This window comes from Podarcis erhardii (assembly GCF_964252035.2).
Source record: "Podarcis erhardii genome assembly, chromosome: 1".
In the NCBI taxonomy this organism is placed as follows: Eukaryota; Metazoa; Chordata; class Lepidosauria; order Squamata; family Lacertidae; genus Podarcis; species Podarcis erhardii.
Genome location: NC_138497.1, coordinates 88,267,431 through 88,290,361, shown reverse-complemented (window position 1 = coordinate 88,290,361; position 22,931 = coordinate 88,267,431). Strand labels below are relative to the sequence as shown.

Here is a 22,931-nt window from a genome sequence, read left to right as displayed (position 1 = left end):
TTTTGTCCTCCTCTTTCCCCAACCCTGTACTCCTTGCTTGTCGTAGCTTTTAGATTGTAAGCCTGTGAGAAAGGACTGTGTTACTGTATCTTCATAAGCCACTCTGGGAACCTTCTCGGCAAAGTGCAGGGGTGGCAATAAAATGCTATAAATCACAAAATAAATAGTATGAATAAATAAACGTGGAAGTATAAAAACTGTTACTTTACCTCTAAACGATGGTCCCTGGGCCACCATGAAATCTAGCCATGCACCCCATTGGCAGTCACATGCTATTATTGTAAGAAACAATGTAGGACACATCACATAATGATAATGATTATTTTTCTTGTTTATACCCCGCCCATCTGGCTGGGTTTCCCCACCCACTCTGGGCAGCTAAAACCATAATAAAAAGCATCAATCCTTAAACACTTCTCTAAATAGGGCTGCCTTCAGATGTCTTCTAGAAGTCAGATAGTTGTTTATTTCCTTGACATCTGAAGGGAGGGCGTTCCACAAGGAGGGTGCCACTACCGAGAAGGTTCTCTGTAACCTCACTTCTCACAGTGAGTAAACCAGCAGAAGATCCTCAGAGGAGGACCTCAGTGTCTGGGCTGAGCAATGGGGGTGGAGACGCTCGTTCAGGTATACTGGGCTGAGGTCATTTAGGGCTTTAAAGGTCAGCACCAACAATTTGAATCGATGCTCAGAAACGTCCTGGGAACCAATGAAGATCTCTCAGGACTGGCGTTATATGGTCCCGGCGGCCGCTCCCAGTCACCAGCCTAGCTGCCGCATTCTGGATTAGTTGTAATTTCTGAGTCACCTTCAAAGGTAGCCCCACATAGAGCACACTGCAGTAGCCCAAGCGGGAGATAACCAGGGCATGCGCCCTGGCGAGACAATCCGTAGGCAGGTAGGGTCTCAGCCTGTGTACCAGATGCAGCTGGTAAACAGCTGCCCTGGATACAGAATTGACCCACGCCTCCATGGAGAGCTGTGAGTCCAAAATGACTCCCAGGCTGCGAACTCGGTCTTTCAGGGGCACGGTTACCCCATTTAGGACTAGGGAGTCCCCCACACTCACCCGCCCCCTGTCCCCCAAGAACAGTACTTCTGTCTTGTCAGGATTCAACCTCAATCTGTTAGCCGCCATCCATCTGTCAACCACATCCAGACACTCACACAGGACTTTCACTGCCCTCACTGGTTCTGATTAGAAGGACAGATAGTGCTGGGTATCATCTGCATACTGGTGGACGTCCAGCCCAAACCCCCTGATGATCTCTCCCAGCAGATTCATATAGATGTTAAAAAGCATGGGGGAGAGGATGGAGCCCTGAGGCACTCAACAAGTGAGAGCCATGGGGTCCAAACACTCTTCCTCCAACACCACTTTCTGGACATGGACCAGGAGGAAGGAGCACAACCACTGCATCAGTGCCCCCAGCTCCCAACTCCTCTAGATGGTCCATGCTGAAAAACATATGACCTTTGGCATGCTGAAAAACATATGACAACCCATCCAGACAACCAACACTATTTTCTCCCTCTCCTTTCCCTCATGCTTGAAGAGGGAAGTGTGGAAATGTAAAAGGAAATCAGTCCTTATGTGTCGTTTTCCAAAAATGGAAGACTTCATGTAGCATCCACTCAATGTCTCTGTATATACTTTTAAACATCAATAGTGTACAATGATGCTGCCATACCAGAGCTTTCCAACTCAGTTTTAAACCAGACCTCCTCCTCCTCATTTTTTGGTGTACCCTCAATGTCAGCAGATATCTAATTTGTATCTCTTAAAACAAATTAGCAAATTAGATATTGCTGGGAATAGACACTGAGCAGCAATAACTGCTTGTATCTTGTAACATCTAGCCAGACCCTCACTTTTCTTCTTCCCGAGTTCAGGGAGCAGGGTTGAGAATGCAATGTGAGGTTACAGAGGGTGAAATGCAGATACGAGACATCAGAAGTGGGAAGAGGGAGGGGAGGAAGAAAATAACTTCAAGGAATTGCATCGTTTTGCTGAATATATCAAGCAGGTGAAACTTGGGGTGACAGAGAGAGAACACATCCATCCTTGAGACAGTATTATGTTGAAGTTGCTGGGTAACTGGGAGGGGGAAATGGGTTTAAGGTAAACATTTATAAAGAAAATACAACATTTTGATTACCGGTCAATGGTTCTCTCATACACATACAATATATATATACATAAACACACCGCTATAAATCCTTAATCTGCCAAACAGGTTTCTACAAAGTCTTCCACAGTGGCATATTAAAAACATATTACAATCCTACGGAAAATAAATAAAACAAAGTAAACACAAAATTGAGATTTTTTGTTGTTTTTATTTATTTTTGCAGAATTGCAAAAATATGGCCCCGAGGAAGACTCTGTTGAAATACATTTGGCATATTAAAGATTTATAGCAGTTTATTTATATGGGGGGATTGATTGAACTGCAATTTTTAAAAAATGAACTCTCTATACATTTTCACCTTCACTCCACCCCCACCACCCGCCGTTATCTGGTTCTTGTTAAGGACAGTATTAATCCCGGTTTGTTTTTACATTGAAGTTACTGAGACTTTAGCTGAGCTGGAGGGAAAGTAGGGCAACAAAGCTAAATTGGTGGCATCCAAAGGGTTAGCAGGCAGGGGTTCAGAAAATACCCTAAGAATATTTGTGCAGGATGGGAAGAGCAATGAAACCTCCTTCAGATGGTCTGAGGGACATGTGTGTATGGTACCCAAGCACCTGGGAGAAACTGCCACACTACGAAACATCATTCAAAACAACCTCTGCCAACCTTGTGTCCACAGCTCACATCAGCCCCAGGATGGCAGAGACTGATCTGAAAGATGGAAGAAACCCACATTTTTACAATCAGCGGGAGCCATGGGGAATGTTGCTCACGGCATCGCCTGCCTCAGATGGCCTGGCAAGCAATTGTAACTGGAAGCTTCCCTCTCATCTAACACTTATCCTCATCCCTATGTCCTCATGCCACATGCCTGGAAAGTCACTAAGTCGCCCCTCAGAGAAAGTGACAGGAACCCATGGGGCTCTTTGACATCCCCCACCCCACCCCACACACTCAATATCCAAAGCATCTTCTCCAGCACTTTAGCCTGTTGACCTTGTCAATTATTCCCTTGGCCTCGTGACCTCCAGCCCCTAGGGAAAAGGTATCTAAGCCAAAGAGCTTTCCATGGGGAAATTCAATCACAAAAGTAGGAATGGAGGGGGGGGAATATAACTGCTACAGCCTTAAACAGGCCCATCCAAAATTGTTCCAAGTCTCAGGTTGGGTACAGGCCTGGGCTTGAGTGCTGACAAGCAGCGCCAGAATATCGTAAGTGAAAAACAACAAAATTCTTGGAGAGGAGGATTAGCTAAGAGCTCAGCCATACTTTTGTTTACCCCACCACTTTCCCCCTGGAAAACCAGCAACTTAGCACTGAATTAGAGCAAATGGCACCTGTGTTTTCTGCAGATGGCCATTTGCTCCAATTTAGCACTTAAGAGTGGGTTTTCCAGGGGGAAGAGGCAGGACAAAGGCAAAACCACTTGGACCCATGCCTGGAAAGCGCGGGACAAGTGGAAAACTGCTTGGACCTGTGCTTTCTAGGCATGGGACCAGCGGAAGTGTGGACAAGACCTCAGTGCAGACAGAGGCACAACAAAGCTACTTCCTGACCCATGGCTAATAAGACGAACTCCAATCCATCCAGCAAACTGATATATAACTGACCAGCCAAGTCCTACATTAACAGAGCAAGGGCCACAGCTCAGTGGTAGAGCACATGCTTTGAATGCAGAAGGTCCAAGGTCCAATTATTTGCATCTCCAGGTAGGACTGGGAGAGATCCTTCTTTGAAACCCTGAAGAGCCACCATCAATCGGTGTGGACAACATGGGCCTAAATGAACCAGTGATCTGATAAGTGAACCTGTGAAGTAAAGGCAGTCCTGTTGTTAGTGCATGGAGGACAAAAGGATACTAGTGTCCATGCAGCATAAAGACAATGCAGTGTTAGGGCAATCCTCCAAAGGCCTAGACTTCCCCCTAAGGCCCATCATAGAGAGGTATCATTGCAATTTGGTAGTAGAACCCATAAGGCACATATAGGTAAAGGTAAAGGTACCCCTGCCTGTACAGGCCAGTCGTGTCCAACTCTAGGGTTGCGCGCTCATCTCGCTTAAGAGGCTGGGAGCCAGCGCTGTCCAAAGATACTTCCGGGTCACATGGCCAGCATGACAAAGCTGCAGCTGGCGAGCCAGCACCAGTGCCGCACACAGAAATACCGTTTACCTTCCCGCTATAAAGCGGTACCTATTTATCTACTTGCACTTAAAGGTGCTTTCGAACTGCTAGGTAGGCAGGAGCTGGGACCGAACAATGGGAGCTCACCCCGCCACGGGGATTCGAAATGCCGACCTTACGATCAGCAAGTCCTAGGCTCTGAGGTTTTACCCACAGCGCCACCCGCGTCCCCAAGGCACATATAGTAGCCCATTATTTGCCAACTGTTGCTGGTTTTACCACTGGGATGTGTGGTGCTACAAAGCATAGCCTGAACCAAGTACCCACAGCATCACACTTGTATAAAGTAAACTTAACCTGCAGGCAGTTTTTCTGAATGAAACCCACTATCATCTTAGGCAGAGAGGCATCTGCAAAAGCAAGACCCAAACCGGGTGAAAATAAGTCCTTCATTACCACAAGACCAAGAGCTGGGACCTTAAATTGTGCTCCCCGCACCCAATACAACTGTTAAGGAGGAAGGTACCACATAAGGTCACCATCCCCACCTGCAAATAGAAGACATGACCCTTGTCACCAGTTGTGGTCAGAATGAAATATGCTTTCTCCACTGTAGCAGATGACATGGTGGGGTGGAGGCACTTACCGTACCTGACCTCCCGGCAGGCAAGTCGCTGCTGCTTATGGGGGGAGGTGAGACTGATGGAATGAGGTCATCACAGTACAAATGTACCTGCTGAGCCAATCTGGCACTCCTAATAGTGCATCTGGCTCATTTCACCCCCTCTGCCACCTTGCCCCTTCCAGTAAGCAGCAATGACTGACTTACCAAGCGATCAGGTAAGCCCCATTATGCCATCTGCTACTGCTTCTCTAATGCTGCCCTATGTGGCTGACACTGGGGAAAGAAACAGTTTCGCTTTCTTATGCCTTTGATTTCCCCCATAGTCTTGTTATAAAGTTGCTCAACGGTTTGCTTTTCATTCCGTCGCAATAAACAAACAACCTTCTTGAACCCTCATTTAACTCTCCCTTCCCTTTATCCCAATGCAGTTCTCCCCTTGAGCCACACCCTCCCCTCCATCTGCCACACTCACATAACATGTTTTTACTGCAGGGCTCCCCAATCAAGAGCTCAACTGCTGCCTTTTAAATTGCTGTCTAATTAAGAGTGATTATTCTCATTAAGTTTACAGGCCACGGGTGCCACTGAAAGGCAAGAGAGGTTTACTAAAGCACAAGGACTGTGTCCTCCCTGAGCTACATGAATAGGAAATCAATCTTGCCTGGGGCTAACCACGGGGACAAGAACTAGTTTGTTCATTTATTAAGAAAATTTATACCCCAAACCTATCAGCTTTACACTCAGTGGCAGCTGAGTTTACTTGCTGAATCAAAGAGTCCTCATATGTGCTGTTAGTAAGAGCATGAACTTAGGGCATGGACTTTGAAATCCATGTGTTCTGCCTTCTCTGAGAGCCAGGAACTATATTGGAGGAAAGACCTTACTGGTGCTTCAGAGTAAACCATCAACAGTCAGGACAGATGATTATTTTAACCTTGAACACAAATCCCAACAGTAACACAATCTTCCCCATGTTTACTTAGCAGTAAGCTCCAGTGTGTTGAAGTGGGGGAAGGATTGCATCCCCAGGCCCATTTGACTTTTGTCAAGCTGTTTAATATTTTGAGGGATAACAGAATGAGGCCCAGCCAGCATGAACCAGAGCAGTAATAATGATCCACAAAGTTCAGTACCTGCCTCTAACTGCGGCCAATACTGGACAGATCAGAGAAGTGCTCCCTTGTTTGTTGCCTTAGTGCAAAAAGTCTAGTGAAGTCCTGAGCATCAACATTTCACTCCAGAAATCTTTTGCTTTCTAATCCTCCCAAAATTTGATTAGTAGTGTTTTAATATTTCCCCATTTCCCACCAAAATCACACCACTGATTGCAGCTTGGAAATGAAGTACCCTGCTCATTAAAATGTCTTGAAAAACTCAAATCTAACCACTGTCAAAAGACACAGGATTGAATGGCCTACTGCCCGAACCAAACATGGCTGTTCTTGTGTTCTTTTCCCAAGTTGCACTGCACTTACCACAGCACTCTAGGAGAAGAACTCTAATCCAGTTCTTTCTTTACCATTTCCCATGCAAGTTTGGGAGGAGGCCATGGTTGCCAGGCAACCTTAGCTGCCTGCCTAGCACACAAGGAATCCATATGAAGAACTGTAAGCATCTAACATTTTTTTTGAAAGCAGACAAATAAAGCCAGGGCTGTAGCCATAGCCAATTTTTTAACTGAATAACTATGTTTCAGGGTTGAAGGACAGCAAAAGAGCTTTGACAAGACTGAACACATACCATGAGGTGATATTGCTCAAATCATTCACCTGCACACACATCAATCCAAGCTAATTTCTGTCTCCCAGAGGAAACGATGAACACATCTGATAGTAATGGGAAATAATAATTGGTGGCGCAGGGAAGCAGGCAACCCAAGGATATTGAGAGTTGCTAACTTAGGACTTGCAGATATTTTCTGTTTATGTGAAGCAGTAGCCATTTACATTGCTTCACTTTAGAGGTAATTAAAGTTAAAATTATGGAAAAGAGCTCCAATATTATGAAATGCTCAGCGTAGCTAATGCCGCAGAAGACAGAATTGGGATTCAAGATGAACTTGACAGATTGGATAACTGGGCCCAAACTAACAGAATGAATTTCAATAGGGACAAATGTAAGGTTCTGCACTTGGGCAGGAAGAACCAGATGCACAAATATAGGATGGGGGACACCTGGCTTACTAGCAGTATGTGTGAAAAGGATCTAGGGGTCTTGGTGGACCACAAGCTTAACATGAGTCAACTGTGTGATGCAGCAGCCAAAAAAGCTAATGCTATTCTAGGCTGCATCAACAGGACAGTGTCCAGATCAAGGGAAGTAATAGTACCACTCTATTATGCCTTATAGAGACCACACCGGAAATACTGTGTCCACAATTAAAGAAGGATATTGGCAAGCTGGAATGTGTGCAGAGGCGGGTAACCAAGACGATCAAGGGTCTGGAAACCAAACCTTATGAAGAACGGCTGAGGGAGCTGGGTATGTTTAACCTGGAAAAGAGGAGACTGAGCGGAAATATGATAGCCGTCTTCAAATATCTAAAGGGTTGTCCTATGGAAGATGGAGCAAGCTTGTTTTCTCCTGCTCTGCATATTCAATTTATTCAAGTTCCGAGCAAGGAGATAGCAACCAAACTTTCTGACAGAAAGAGCTGTTTAATAGTGGAACAAACTCCCTCAGGAGGTTGTGGACTCTCCTTCCTTGGAGGTTTTTAAGCCGAGATTGGATGGCCATCTGTCATGGATGCTTTAGTTGAGAGTCCCGCACTGAAAGGGGGTTGGACTAGATGACCCTCAGGGTCCCTTCCAACTCTACACTTCTATGATTCTAAGCTGCCTAACTGCACAGTCCTCTAGCTTGTATCTGAAGGCAGTTTCATGTACTAGCTTTTCTTACACAGCCATAACCTCCCCAAAGAAAAGACATGGATAGTCAAATGCCCTTTTATCCAAGGATACCCAGAGGATTGAATATCTGACATCCAGTCAATGTTCCAAGAGAATAAAACCATTTGAGCACATATACACACCCTTTCCATGCTTTGTAATATTCAGTTTCCTATCAGGAAATTACTGTATCTCCATGAAGGGAAAATTAACCTATGGTTAATTTTACTAGTCACTATTAAAATTAACCTATGGTTAATTTGCAATTATGCATGGAACGCGCGAAATTGTTTGTTTTGTTAAATTTATAAAGTTCAAACCAAGGAAATTTAAATAAAATCAGGAATGTTTAATCTGCAGTTTACTTCACCAAGAAAAAGGTTTTGCACATCTTGCCACCTAGTTGGTAGAATATAACGGTTTTCATTTAAAGAGGGCATTTATATAGGAGCATATGACAGAACCTTTGGTCAAAGCCCTAACATGCCTTTTGAACTGCAAAATTATATACATTTGGTTATATACCAACTGTTTAACATGGGTGGGGAGCCTGAGGTCCAAACGGCAAATGCAGCCATCAAGACTTCCTCTGTCTGGCTGTAGCAGCCAGCAAGGAGGGGCACTGCCACACAAATGACCTCCCAGCAGCAGAGTAGCTGCCACTTAGAAGAAGGGTTGAAGGGGCAGGGGCCCTGGTACTGCTCCCACACAGTGCCAACATCCCCACGACCTCACTTGCCCTTACTTCTCCGAGTAAGCAGTAGTGCTTCTGTTGCCTGGAAGTCAGACGCACAGTGGCAGACCATTACTAGTCACTATTGCCCTCTGGTCCCCATGCCTCTTACCAGGTCACACTCTCCCCAAAGCCGCACCCCCTTTTCCCAGGTGACACCCCTCACCTGTCCTGCTCCAAACCTTACTCTGGTTCATTTGTCTGCCTAGAATGTCTCCCATCAACTCTTGCTTGCCTGAATGGAGGATGGAGAGTTGTGGGCACATGTCAATAGCTGTAGAAATCTCCCACTTTAGTTGGGCTTGCTGTGTTGTGCAAACAACACCTTTAATGCAGTGTTTGATTTTGGGTTGCAGATTTATTGACATAGAGCCTTCCTTGTAGATGGCACAGTATAAAGAACAGGTATGATGGGCCCCTTTCCTAAAAGGATTACAATCTAAAACAGACACAGAGAATTATGGAGGCAAAATTAGGCAGAAGAATATGTAACCACCCTGTTTTGCTATCTATAAAAAAAGGATCAAATATTTTAAGTCTAATCGGTTTCTTTTCCTAATTCAGATTTTGTTGCAAATTACATTTTTAAACAAAAGACAATTAATGTAATTGAGCTTTTCAAATTGCACAAATCCTTTTTTATTTTAAAAAATCTGATATTTTAAACATAATTGAATTTCCATCCTTTTATTTTCTTTCATTGCATAAAGCTGGCACAATTTCTGATTCCAGCTGCTACAAATATGACTGGCACCTTGGAATTACAAATAGTTTCCAGATTTCCAAAGTAACCCTATTAAAATGTCACTGATTATCATTCATGATTCTTAATCAGAAAGGGGTGCTATAAATGCTTAGTGTCTAGACTTGAACTAATATGTAATCACTTGGTAGCATCCCCCCACCCCCACCCCAAAAAAGCTGGCTCTGGTCTTTCACCTCCCTCTATTGTTGCTTTTGGAAAAGCAGGCAAGCTCCTGGGAACTCCTATGTTCTTCTCCCAAAAACATCAGCTTCCAACAGGCTGGAAGTGATCAACAGAGACTGGAGTTCCCGGTTAGTACCCCATGCTGTTAAAACATTTCCTCAAAAGCATCTGGAACTGGCCATTATCAGAGAAAGGATGCTAGGCGCAATGAACTCTCTGACCTGGCAAAGCTACTCCTCCCCTGTTCTTGTCCAGGATGATAAATCACAACACGTGTCACCCCCCATCATTTAAATCATTGCAATAAAATCCTCCTACAGCAAAAAAATAAAAAAGGAAAAGATAAAACTCCGCATGAACATGTTGTGATCTTACATCACTGGAGAGCTTCGTTAGCTCATTAAGCAGCCAGCAATCAGGAAGCAGAGGGAAGCACGGTATGAAAACATACACAAACACACTTCTTATGTTGTGGAGGCCACACTCTGCTTCCATTTAAATGCTTCCCTGCATTGTTTTTCATCTCTGGTACTGGGGCAGGGGGGTGGAATCCAACAAGCTCATGAACCCTATGGCTGGACCTGCTGATCAGAAGGTTGGCAGTTCGAATCCCCATGATGGGGTGAGCTCCCCTTGCTCTGTCCCATCTCCTGCCAACTTAGCAGTTCGAAAGCACGCCAGTGAAAGTAGATAAATAGGTACCACTGTGGTGGGAAGGTAAACGGTGTTTCCGTGTGCTCTGGTTTCTGCCATGGTGTTCCGTTGTGCCAGAAGCAGTTTAGTCCTGCTGGCCACATCCTCATCATCCTCATCATCATCAATTTTATTTATACCCTGCCCTCCTCAGCCAAGACCGGGCTTAGGGCGGCTAACAGCCAATAATAAAAAGAAGCTGATTGAAATACAACTTAAAAAACAAGATTAAAATACAACATTAAAACAATTAAAACATTAAAATGCAGCCTCATCACAGGAAGAGAAAGGAAAAAAGAAGGGGGGGAGGGAGTCAAACTGATTCTAAGCCAAAGGCTAGGCAGAACAACTCTGTCTTACAGGCCCTGAGGAAAGAAATCAGATCCCGCAAGGCCCTGGTCTCATGAGACAGAGTGTTCCACCAGGCCGGAGCCAGTGTTGAAAAGGCCCTGGCTCTGGTTGAGGCTAATCTAACTTCCTTAGGGCCCGGGACCTCTAGGGTGTTGCTATCTATGGACCTTAAGGTCCTCCGTGAAATGACCCGTAAAGCTGTCTGCAGACAAACGCTGGCTCCCTTGGCCTGATATGAGATGAGTACCACAACCCCATAGTCATCTTTGACTGGTCTGAACCATCCAGGGGTCCTTTACATTTACCTTTTTACTTATTCTTTGAATACAGGATTCAGCTTCCTCTGTACACATGCAGGGAGACTAAGCAAACCATCAAAGGAGTAAGGAACTTTCCCCATGAGTCCAAGGGGACTTTGGGCCTGTAAGTCTCATGAAGGCTGAAACTGTTTAGGCCTCTTGTTCATATATTCAGATTACTCTCCATTTTGACCCTAACTGGGAATAGATGGGACAGTGGGGAAAGGCTCCTGCGCAAGACAGATCATGGGCCAATTCATGCATAGAGATCTTGACTCAGTGCCCATATTTCAAATGGTTTTCAGGAACCGGAGGGTTCTGAAATTTAAAAAATACATTCCTGACTACTCACAACACCAGTCAATACAGCAAAGAGATGGCTCATCTACATTTGCATGCATCACATGCCTAGAAAGCATGGCTCCAATCAGTTTTCCCCTTGCCCAACTCGTTTCTCAGGGAAAACTCACTCTTTAGTGCTAGATTGGCACAAATGCCAGTCCAGAGAAAACCTGAATTGCTGTTTGCTCTGATTTAATACTAAGGAGCAGTTTTCCTCAAGGGAGAAAGCAGTGGGACAATGGGATGTGTGGCTAAGCATAGCTTGTAGGAAATGCTTTTGTGAATCGGCACTCGTGAGTCTATCCCTCTGCTTGCTTCTGTTTCTTTAGGGAGACATCTAAAACTGAACAAAAAATCTGCCACTGTTTCTCCATGGCTTACCACCTCGCTTTGCAAAGATCGGCAAGAATAGCTCACATCTTTATTACTGTGGAGTAACTAGTATGAGGTAGTGTTGGAAACAGACCCCAACAACACTGGCTCTTCCACCCAGATTTGAGAGCCTGCTGATCCATCGCCACTCTCTCCCCCTGAAAGGCCACTTCAGAACCCAGGCCAATTTTGGCAGTTGCAGAGTCCCCCCACTCCCACTTCTTCTTGGCTTCATTCTGTCCTCCAACTACCCACCACCTCCCTCCCCCCCCCCACGCCTTTGGGACCACCCAAAGCATCGCTATGGCAACAAAGCGATGTCACAAACAGCGGGTTGTAACTGTAGGGACCAGGCAGACAGGCTCCGCTCTGGAGAAGCAGAGTTCTCTTTTCATGCAAATGTTTGTCCGATTAGTTATGTCCCAAAGCCCATTCCCACCCCCCTCCCAGGCTGAACAGCTACGGAGCAAATCCTGCCTTGTTATAAATGGGTCTCAGGGTGGCCTTCCAAGTCACTGGGCCCAACTGTATCAGGATCTGGCCAGCAGGATTACTAGACGAAGTATTGGAAGGAAGCACAAATAATGCTCTTTAAAAACACAATTATTTTTGGCATCTCTGGTTTCCTGCCTGTGGAAGCACCTAACCTCTGGTATTTTCCCAATGGCTGCTTCTCTCCCATAACAGTGGTACCTCGGGTTACAGACACTTCAGATTACAGATGCTTCAGGTTACAGACTCCGCTAAACCAGAAATAGTACCTCGGGTTAAGAACTTTGCTTCAGGATGAGAACAGAAATCACACAGCGGCAGCGGGAGGCCCATTACCTAAAGTGGTACCTCAGGTTAAGAACAGTTTCAAGAACAGACCTACAGAACAAATTAAGTTCTTAACCCGAGGTACCACTGTAAATCAGAAATCTTGCTTATTCTCACACAAGCCACGTGCAGCAGGTTACCTGACCTACAGGACATAGAAAAGAAATAGGTGGCCGGAGATTATCCTAGCTTCGACACTCACTCGTGTACAGCAGGTCACATGCACGTCTCCAATATGATCCGTCATGACGCCTGGAAGGGGCTTAGAACAGCCAGATCCACTTCTAGATATTGGTGCGACCGTCATGCGTCCCAAGATGCAACTGCAAAACACCTTTCTAGCCTAGTGGGTGGTCTCCAATATGTCATGCTCAGGTTTCCACAGTTCCAAATACCCATCCACTATCTGCATTAATAGATCGCCTCCAAATGACCATAGAGGCTCTCTCAGTGAGCACAGTTCGTTTTGCCCTCCCTTTCGCTGCAAAACCGGTAAAGAAAGGGGCGAGCGATCTGGTTCTCACAAGCGCCGGGAAAACAGTGAAAAGTCAATTTCCCCCTCACGTGAAAACTAATGGCATTTTAAACAGGGGAGAAAGGAAGAAAATGCTTCTAAGCCCGACATCCCCGGCTTCCCTGCAGTGTTCTCCAGTGGCGCAGTGAGCCGGATAGCTGGACATCTGCTTCCCAGCAAGCATCAAAGGCTTTCCTTGCAAAGTCACATCCAGATGGAATCCTTTAGGAGGGTTTTCCTCTCCTTTTCCCGATCCTCGTCTCCCTTTCCAATCCCTGAGAGGCAGTCTTTGAAATCCATCCATCAACTAGCATTAACACATGGATGCACACATGCACGCACACACACACGAACAAACAAACAAACAAACACAAAGCTCTCCCACGACATCCCCTCCTTCCTCCTCTACAATTGCCCTGTTTGGAAATGCGGTCAAAAGTGGAAGGAAACACTCCAGCCCAGTAACTGCAACCCCTCGACCAGAAGCCCGGCTTCGCTTTGCAACACAACCAAAAGCAAGCAACTTGGGAGTAAGGCGGGGGAGGAAAATGATGCTGCGGGATGTCGTCGAAAGGCATCTACGTACCCAAAGCATGCAAGACAGGCAAACCCAGGTCATCCTGTCACCAGATCGGCCCTTTGGGAGACTCAATGAAACCGACAGCATAACAGCATCAGCTCAGCACATCCTCCGCGCAGCCAAGGGGTAGGAGGACTAGGCAGAGGCAAGGAGAAAGCGCGAGGCTTTCCAGCCAACAACAACGTATAGGCATGTGCCTCTCTGCCGCTGCTGCCTCTTCGCCTTCGCTTGCCTGGTGTCACCGTGGATTCCTCTCCTTGCTTCTTCTTGGGTCAGCTCCTTCACCTCCAAAGGAAAGGGGGAGGGGCGGTGCCTCTGGAGAAACCCTCTCTTTATGGCTGCAGACCCCTCCCCTCCAGGCCCCTCCTCGATGGGCAGCTGCATAACTTTGCCGCGCTTTTATATAGTTTAATGGTTGAAAGGCTGCCGAGTTTCAGCTGCAGCCCCATCCCCACAAGAGAAGCAAAGGGAGGAGGAGGAGGAGGAGGAGGGAAGAAGAAATGAAACACACGGCTATGCTCCTCCGGGGGAAGCTGGGGCTGGCTAAGCACGAAAGGACACTGAAGTCGTGTTCAGGAGAGTCTAGCAGATTTAGACCCACAACCCATGAGCAATAAAATCCTTATTGTGGGAAGCCTGTCTCCGAACCAGCGGCAGGCTATCTGAGCATTAAATATGACAAAATCAATCTCCAGGACTGAATTCTTCTGGGTGGCAGTGGGAGTGTCACACCATCTCTAAATACAAACAGCACCTAGCATCATTTTGGTGTTAAATGAAGACTAACTTGTAGCAGAAGATATTCATGCCAGAGGCTTTGATTGTTTACTCTTTTAAGTCATGGAATTTGGTTTCTGGCCAGTCGCTATTTATGCCAAAATTTGGCATTTGAGTTAAGTTCCACTGCAAAAGCAACCAATTTGCCATGAATTCACTTGTAGGGCTTGGGTTTGGGGGATGAAAAGAGGTCTGGATCTTTTGGCTGCATTTCTTTTAACTTCTTTTAACTTAACAAGCACAATCGTTGCAGTCTAAATATCAACATCAGATATCTGAATTAGGATTTTGATAATTGTATTTTTATGACAGAAATCATTATGGCGAAGTTTGTGTTTTGAAGTCAAGGATTAGCATAGCCCTATGCTATGTGGAAATGCAAAAAGGAAGAAAGTGCTAGAGATAAATACATATTCTCTTAATTGGTTTTGGAAGCTTGCCAAATGCATTCTGCTTCTGGAAAATAAGGTGTGTGCATTAACTTTCCTGCATTTTTTGCAAGCACCTTAAGACAGGTGGACACATTCCTGCTTCCCGCCCCCCTCAAAAAGCAAGTCTAATTGGCTCTTGGTTTCAGCCTTAGATATCTCTTAATTCCAATTCCTGCCATACACAATACCCAACATAAAGAAACAGCCGTCAAACCACATTGCCCCAGGTTAATGTGCCTCTAAGCCCTAGGCCAGAGGCTTTCAACCTTTTTGAGTCCACAGCTCCATTAACCAACGACATTCTTTCTGCGGCACCCCTATGGGCATCAGGAGCCCAGTTATGTCACCTCTTGCCTGCAGAGCTGGCAGTCTCTCACTCTTTTTTGAACACCCTCCCTTGTGGAGTGTTCCCCCAGCCTCCTTTCCTCTCCACTCTCCTTGTGAGTCCTTCAGGCAGCCGCTGCCACTGCCGTTGCTGTTGCCCCTGGTCTCTGAGCTGCCTACCCACCCCCCACCATCCCAAAGAGAGATTCCTCCTGGAAGCACCATTCACCTATGGAGCTTATAGTCAGGGCTGCTACAATAAACAGCTGTGCAAGGCTTGGAGAGGCAGAGATGTGAGAGAGCATCAGAGGAGGGAGGGAAGGAAAAAGGGACAGAGGCTAGTGTTGCCCACGGCACCCTTAACCATCATTCAAGGCACCCCAGGGTGCCACGGCACACTGGCTGAAATCCACTGCTTCAATATGCAGCAGAGAGGCAACTCCTTCCATTCACAGTCCACTTCCTAAAACTAGACAGCAGCATGAGACTGAAAGAAGAATATAACCTTGCTACAAATAGGTGAGTTTGCACACACAGAGACACACACAAACCAAGGACAACTAGCTGGTGGAAGCAGTGGCGTAGCGTGGGGGGTGCAGGGGGGGCCGGCCGCACCGGGCGCAACATCTGGGGTTAGGGCAAATCCACGGGTTAGGGGGCGCAAATCCACGGGTTAGGGGGCGCAAATTACTTGCCTTGCCCCGGGTGCTGACAACCCACGCTACGCCACTGGGTGGAAGAAGAAGAAGCCGCCTTAATTTGGCAAATCTGGAGCAGCTGAATTGACCACATGGGTCCTCCTCATTCTCCTACTAGCTCAGTGCTGACTGTTCTTTTTTCTTGGACTTCCTTGAGCCTGCTGCCTTGGCGTTGCCGGGTCCTGCCAATTGAGATCCCTTATTAAAAACAGCTTGGGCCTGGAAGTGTGTTTCCCCCTGAACGGCCATGCTTACATTTGGTTCATATTTCCTTCCAGCAACACACAGAATTCGGTTCACGTTCAATTTCCAGATTAGACAAGCCTTGGAAACGCAGCAGGGGGTGGACCAGTGATTGGCAGCTTTGAAAGAAAGGAATAAATGTGGGGGAGAAAAGAGAAAAGCTTTGAGAGAGAGAAAGGGACAAAGACTTAGGTGGGTTGGTTGATGCGCTGTACAATCTTAACTAAGCTAAAAGACCTAGACCTATGAGCCCTGAAATTGATATGGGGAGGGTCTGTAGCTCACTGGCAGGACACATTATTTGCATCCAAAAGGTCCCAGATTCAATCACCACCATCTCCAGTTTAAAAAGGCTCTCAGGTTAGCAGGGCTGCAGAGGAAAATGTCTGAGTCCTTGAGAGCTGCTGTCAGTCAGAGTAGACCATACTGAGCTAGATAAACTAATGATCTGGCTCCATATAAGGCAGTTTTATATGTCCAATTATTGGCCAATAAATGCAGCCTTGAAAATATGCCTACAGACATTCCTAGCCTGCCTGTCTATATATACCTACACCTGTGGCAAATGGGCAGCCCAAAGGCAGGGAGGGGACTTTCAGTTTACAAAAACTTCTTTGCTTGGGCACCTGAAGGAACAACTTGCTGTCCTAAGTGAACAGTCTGGAGACAAAGTCTAAAACTACAGGACACTGATATCACTGTCTCTGTGGGATCCATATGAATTTCCTACAGCCCACATCAAGCAGATGGTTGCATGAGGGAGCTCCTTGCAGAATGCTGCCCAGTTAGTCAGTCATTCACCTATGCCAGTGGTTCTCAAAGGGTGTGGTGCACCACACTGGTGAGCCAGGAGAGGATGGCAATTGTAGCAGGAAGATTCGAGGACAATCATAGAAACATTTAAACATTTCAGAGTAGTATAGTATACTAACAAAACAAAACAAATATTATTTACATAATATGGGTACAGTACATATCTTTTCAAAATGAGAGCATCAAGTGTGTGGGAATGATTCATGTTCATAACTGCACTGATTTATAGTTTCTGGGTGTCCCATGATCATATTATAAAGTAGTTGTGTTCTGTGTTGTTTCTTTTTGTTTTCCAATGTATTTCTTATCAATTAAAAAATTGCTGTGGTGAAAGCAAATTTTTATTCTGAAAGTAGGGCCCAGAGAAACAAGTTTGAGAACCACAAGCCTATGCCATCAGTTGCCTCTGGCCCAATGGCTTTGGCCTCTGGCTACTGCAGAATTGACATTGGCTTAGGTCTGACATGGCCATATGGCCATTCAACATTCATCTTCATCTGATAGAACCAAACCCACAACTGGGTCATGTCCCAATGTAATGTGGCTCGTATATCAGCAGCACCATTTCCTTCCTCTGGTAGTATTGCTTTTTAAAGAGGAGAACGAGATTAGGGAGGGTTGAAGGAGGAAAGTGAAGTGGGGGGGGGGACAGGGAGAAAATGAGAAAGATAGCTGGCTTGCAAACAAGATGGTCCCAAGCCTTGGGCTGGGACAAAATGGTGAGCCCCAGACAACAATGAAGTAAAGTACCACTATAAACAACTCACTAGAGCTTACCACATCAGGACAAAGCCCAATAGGCCCAGTTTATCCCTGGGTTTAAGAATTTCTTCCAGAATATGTCAGAATTCCTGTGCACCAAGGGAGCAAGCTCAACTTACAGTTCAATGCATAAATGCTGCCACACACACAAAATGGCAGCCACACAGTTAGTTCTCCATCTCCTTCCAGAACATTCTAAAAGAATTTACCTATCTCAGTGTCACTGCCATCACATACTTCCCCCCAGCCCTGTTGTCAGCAGCCAATGATGTGAACTGTGGTGGTAAGAAAACTCAGAAATGTCATGCCATGGGTTAAGTTCTACTAGACATTATGAACCAGGAGCTAAACACTTATATGATCAAAGCACAGCTACCACTGGACGGGCCTATGGACATTTTCCATGCTGCTGATTTCTCCAGGTACAGGACTCTAAAGGAACTTAAAGGCAGCATCGAAGACATCTCAAACATTTAATCCATTTAACAAGAGATTATACTTTTGCCATGTATGTCTCAGGTTCTGTTGTGCTACTGACACAAAACAGGAAGTCCACACCAGAGATAGTTAGGGTACATATCTATCAATATAGGTTACATCCACACCATCTATTTAAATTGTTGTTGTTGTTGTTAAAGCACTATGACACCACTTTAAACAGCCATGACTTCCTTCAGAGAATTCTGGGAGCTATAGTTTGTTTAAAGGTGCTGAGAGTTTTTAGGAGACCCCTATTCCCCCTCACAGAGCTATGATTCCCAGAGTTCCTGTGAAGAGGGATTGGTTGTTAAAAGGCACACTGGAAACTGTAGCTCTGAAATGGGAATAGGGGTCTCAGGACCCTTAACAAACTACAGCTCCTCGAATTCTTTGGGGGAAGCCATGACTGCTTAAAGTGCTACTGTAATGCTTTAAATGGATGGGGTGAATGTGGCCATAATCACACAACTGGGATTCCCACAGAGTTGCAGCATGAAAATCCTAGGTGCCTACAGGGCCATCTCTTAAAATAAAGTACATCTGGCGCTTCTATTAATTAGTTCATTTATACAGTTGCCCCACTCTTTCTCACAACATTTTCAAGACCAGGTTAGGGCAAGAGACATGTCGTGCCAGAGTCCGCTCTATTTGCTGTGCTGCCTGACGCAATGAGACCTTCCAACAAAACCAGAGGCGGCGGCAGGCCTGGAGAATGAGGGACCTCACTCGCCAAGCCCTGTCTGGGAAACCACAACAATGCCGCCTTTTATCCAGTACCACAGCAGGGGAGAGAGGAACCACCACAGCTCTGCCTTTCCTTTCCCTCTGCTCCTTCCAAACCACTACCCCAGCTACGCCAAGCCCCAGCATAGAGATATCAGTCAATGAAATGGCTTTGCAGATTCTGGTGGATAAAACCCAGATTTTGGCATCTTTAGGGAATTTAATGGTCTGTCATCCAAATTAAAGAAATCTTAGTCAATTAATTGCAGGGGTTTCATTTGTTTAATTGACTAATCAATTGTTTGGGTTGAATATGCCATTGTTATCATCCTGGCATCAAGTTGGGGCTTAATTCATTTGCCCAGGCTTTCCAAGTTTTGTAAGCTGATTAGGGCTTAATCTGCTCTGTTGTTTTCAGCTGCTTTATTTCTTTCATGGTGCATTTCAGTATGTATCATTATTATTTCATTATTTGATTTAGTTGTTTTACTCTGTGTTCTGTATATTGCCCTGCTATCTGTACTGACGAATGTCAGATTCTACACATGTTTAATAGAACAAATTAGATACTTATTTTTTATTTGTTTAGCGGCAAAAAATCTCAATCATTTTATAATCAAAAGAAGTTAAAAGTGATTTCTAAAATAGTAATAAAGTACAATACAATATAGTAATAATAAAATAAAATCAATGTGAGTAAACAGTGAAACCACTAAAATTTGTGCGCTGCTCTGGTTTGCCCAAGCAGCTTCGTCATGCTGGCCACAGGACCCGGAAGCTGTACGCTGGCTTCCTCGGCCAGTAAAGCGAGATGAGCGCCGTAACCCCAGAGTCAGTCACGACTGGACCTAACGGTCAGGGGTCCCTTTACCTTTACTATATTGTGTATATATTTTTTTCATTGAACACTCTTTCTGTACATTTTCTTTAAATAAAAAAATCTGTATGCCTTAACTACAATTATGAAATGTATCAACGCCTTCTTTCTATCTTTTTGTTCTCTTCTCCTTTTCTCACCTTTCTTGTCCTTTCCCCTCTTTTTCTTCTCCTTTGCTCTCCTCCCATTATCTTAAATACATGCTGTATCTTTTTCGATGGACCTTACACATAGGTGTAACCAAGGGTGGACAGGGGGCAGCTCCCCACCCCACCCCAATCAAGTAAAACAATAGAAATACTTAACTAACTGGCCAATCACATCAGTTCTGCCTCCCCTAACAAAAATCCTGGCTACACCAATGACCTTACATTACCTTTACTTTTTGATGACCTGTTGTCATCTATGTCTTTTCTTACTATATATTTTTTTAAAATGTGTTTTTTTAAAGGAGGAAACATAAAAATCCTGAAGCAAACATATTTTGATGTTCTTTTGGTGGAGACATAAATGTGTGGGAGCAGACATGTCTTAGAAGCATTTGCTTCTGTTTGACGGGGAAGAAGAAATATCTCTTCTGATACTGTGTTTCTATTTTAATTATAAAAAAAATCAAAACAAAATCTGCTGTCTACTTAACTGGGATACCTTATCAATCCATCAAGAGTGATTTTTTTATTAACTCTAACTGGTTAAATATTATCATATTAAATATTAATATGGTTAAATATTAATAGGTATCTGAAGAAGTGTGCATGCACACGAAAGCTCATACCAAGAACTGACTTAGTTGGTCTTTAAGGTGCTACTGGAAGGAATTTGTTTTGTTTTGACTATGGCAGACCAACACGGCTACCTATCTGTAACTGGTTAAATATTGGAACTCCAACCTATGGGCACCGGGAGCATACCTAGACTCACAAAAGGCATATATATCCCAGCATGCCCAGTGCAAAATGAATTTGGAAAGTTAAGGGAAATTCCCTTTAAACCAGCCTTTGCCTGGGACTGATAAGAGTTACAGGCCAAAGCATCTGGAAGGCACCAGATGGGTGAAGGCTGCCTTAAGCAGGGCTACTCTGTAAGTAAGAAAGGCACCCTGGAGAACTCAGAAGCCCATTCAAAGTACGTGAGGTTCCCAGGTCCTCTCAAGAAAGAGAAGGTGGTGTTTCAATATCCCTCTACACGTGTGTCTTGAAGAATGCATGGCAAAAGAGGAGAAAGGGCAAGGGAAACCAAATAAAAGCACTTTTTGTGTATTCTCTCCCACCTATATCAATGTCCCTTTAAGTCATTCTGAAAATGAAAGCTGGTAAAACAAGATTCAATATTTTGCATTTTGCATTCAAGGCGCTTATCACTGCCAAGTTTTAGAGCTAAACAGTAGGTTTCATTCAGCTCTGTTCAGAAGTTCTGATTGTAATTGACTTGCAGCTGACATCTTGGCAAGCTTATCCTGCTAATTAACTTGCAAGGGAGCTCTAGTCTTGGGTAGCACTTGCAACTCAGCTCATGAAAAGGGCACTTGCTGTGCTCTTCCTAATTGCCAGTAGCATCATCAACTCAGATGGGACTGGAGAACCTGCTTATCACTGCACTTAGGTGAAAACAACTATTTGCATATTTCTGATCCATTATAGCACCCAATTGCACCCAGCCTAGATTTCTAGTTAGAGATGGCAACCCTAGAGTAGGTTCCTGCTGTCATAAAGGAGCCATTTTTATTGACGCCATCCCTAAAGGAAGTTCTTGCTAAGGAAAACGGAGGCATGCTTCAGATTTCCTCCATGTAAAATGTACACGTTCTAAACATATGGCCAAACATATGACTGAATTATTATCCTTGGATTATCTTTCTCTTTTCCTAGATAGTTTCCCCACAACCTGTCCAAAATGCAACTGTAGTAGATCTGTCCTGAACAGGATATCGAAGGTCCTCAAGCTCATTCTGTGTCAGAATTTCCTAGAATTCAAAGTATCCCCAACAGATGCCTCACAGGCTGTGCACACACCACACATTTTAAGCATATTTAAAGCACATTACTAGCCAACAAGGAATCCTAGGAACTGAAGTTTGTTATGGGTGCTGGGAACTAGAACTATGTGAGGAATAAACTACAGTTCCCAAGATTCTTTGGAAAAGTCAGATGCTTTAAATGCTTGCTGTGGATGCAGCCACAGTCCCACTCAATGATTTTGAGAGAGTCCACAAAGTCTCTAACAGAGTCACAATTCAGTGTGATCACATTGCATTGATATGCCTTTGTCTTGGGGAATGGGAAAATGCAGAGAAAATCTTGATTTAGAGCCTCGAAACAAACAGTGCTGGAGGCCATAAGGTGGATCCTGAGGGCTCTCTCCCATCCACTTTTTTTTTTTTTTTGTTCCCTGCCTCCCTCTCAGTTTACAGCTGTGCTATCAAAGAGCCAGCTCATTAAAGCCCTTTATCACCTCATAAGTGCTTTTACTGCTGTTTCCCCTCCTATTAAAAAAAAACTTTACAAAGTGATAGTTGTAGCCAATGCAGTTCATTGCCCAGCTGATCTCATTACATGATGAGACAGCCTCCTCCCACTTCCCTGCCCCAAAGCACAGGGGAGACAAGAAAGAAGGCCACAGGCAACAGATGCCAAACTGGAGACTTGAAGACCATGCAAATATCTTGGGAAGAGGACACAAATGCTGTGCCTCCCCAGTAGCCTGTTCATTCCCTTCATCTCCTATCTTCTTTTGCATGCTGCCTTATAACAGAGTCGTACAGCTCAGTCGGTAGAGCATTAGACTCTCAATCTCAGGGTCGTGGGTTTGAGTCCCACTTTGGGTGAAAGATTCCTGAATTGCAGGGGTTTGGACTAGATGACCCTCCGTTGTCCCTTCCAACTCCACAAATCGGTGATTCTGTGTTTTGCCCATGTTGCAGATAGGGGAATGCAGTCCGAGATATATCAGCTTCCTTAAAACCACAGCATCTCATCTCCTACACTAGGGATGGAGAACCTTTCTCAGTATGACAGAGCCACATTCCCTCATGGGCGACCTTTCAGGGACCACATGCCAGTGCTGGCCAGGACCAGAAGCAAAGGTGGGTGGAGCAACAGGTATGACTCTTGACAGTCCAAGTCAGAGGTTTCTACATGCACCCATGTTCCACACAAATCTCTCCTTCTTCCCTCCAGGTGAGTAAGAGACATTGTCACACTTCAAAGGCACATTCCAGACAGGCAAAAGGTGGGCATGGAGAAGGACTGTTGAGGGGCATAGCCTGGGGTTAGGAATGTGGACTGGGAAGTGGAGAAGGACTGGGAAGACTCCTAAGAGCCAGGTAGAGAGGTCCGGAGGGTAATATTCAGCCGCTGGGCCCAAGGTTCCCCACCCATGTCTTAAACCAACGCACAATGCAA

The 22,931-nt window shown here is 45.0% G+C and overlaps 1 protein-coding gene across 14 annotated transcripts in view; it reads right to left on the bottom strand.

Annotated features, from left to right (window-relative positions):
• TNS1 (tensin 1) overlaps positions 1-22,931 on the bottom strand; it is a 335,674-nt gene that overhangs the window by 245,787 nt on the left and 66,956 nt on the right. The window contains exon 1 of one of the 14 annotated variants that reach the window (XM_081852270.1): positions 13,409-13,523. The exons of the other annotated variants lie outside the window; for them this stretch is intronic. Coding sequence (XP_081708396.1) covers positions 13,409-13,489 — 81 coding nt within the window. The 5' untranslated portion in view covers positions 13,490-13,523. Of the gene's footprint in view, positions 1-13,408; positions 13,524-22,931 lie in introns of those variants that run through there. 14 annotated transcript variants of the gene reach the window in all.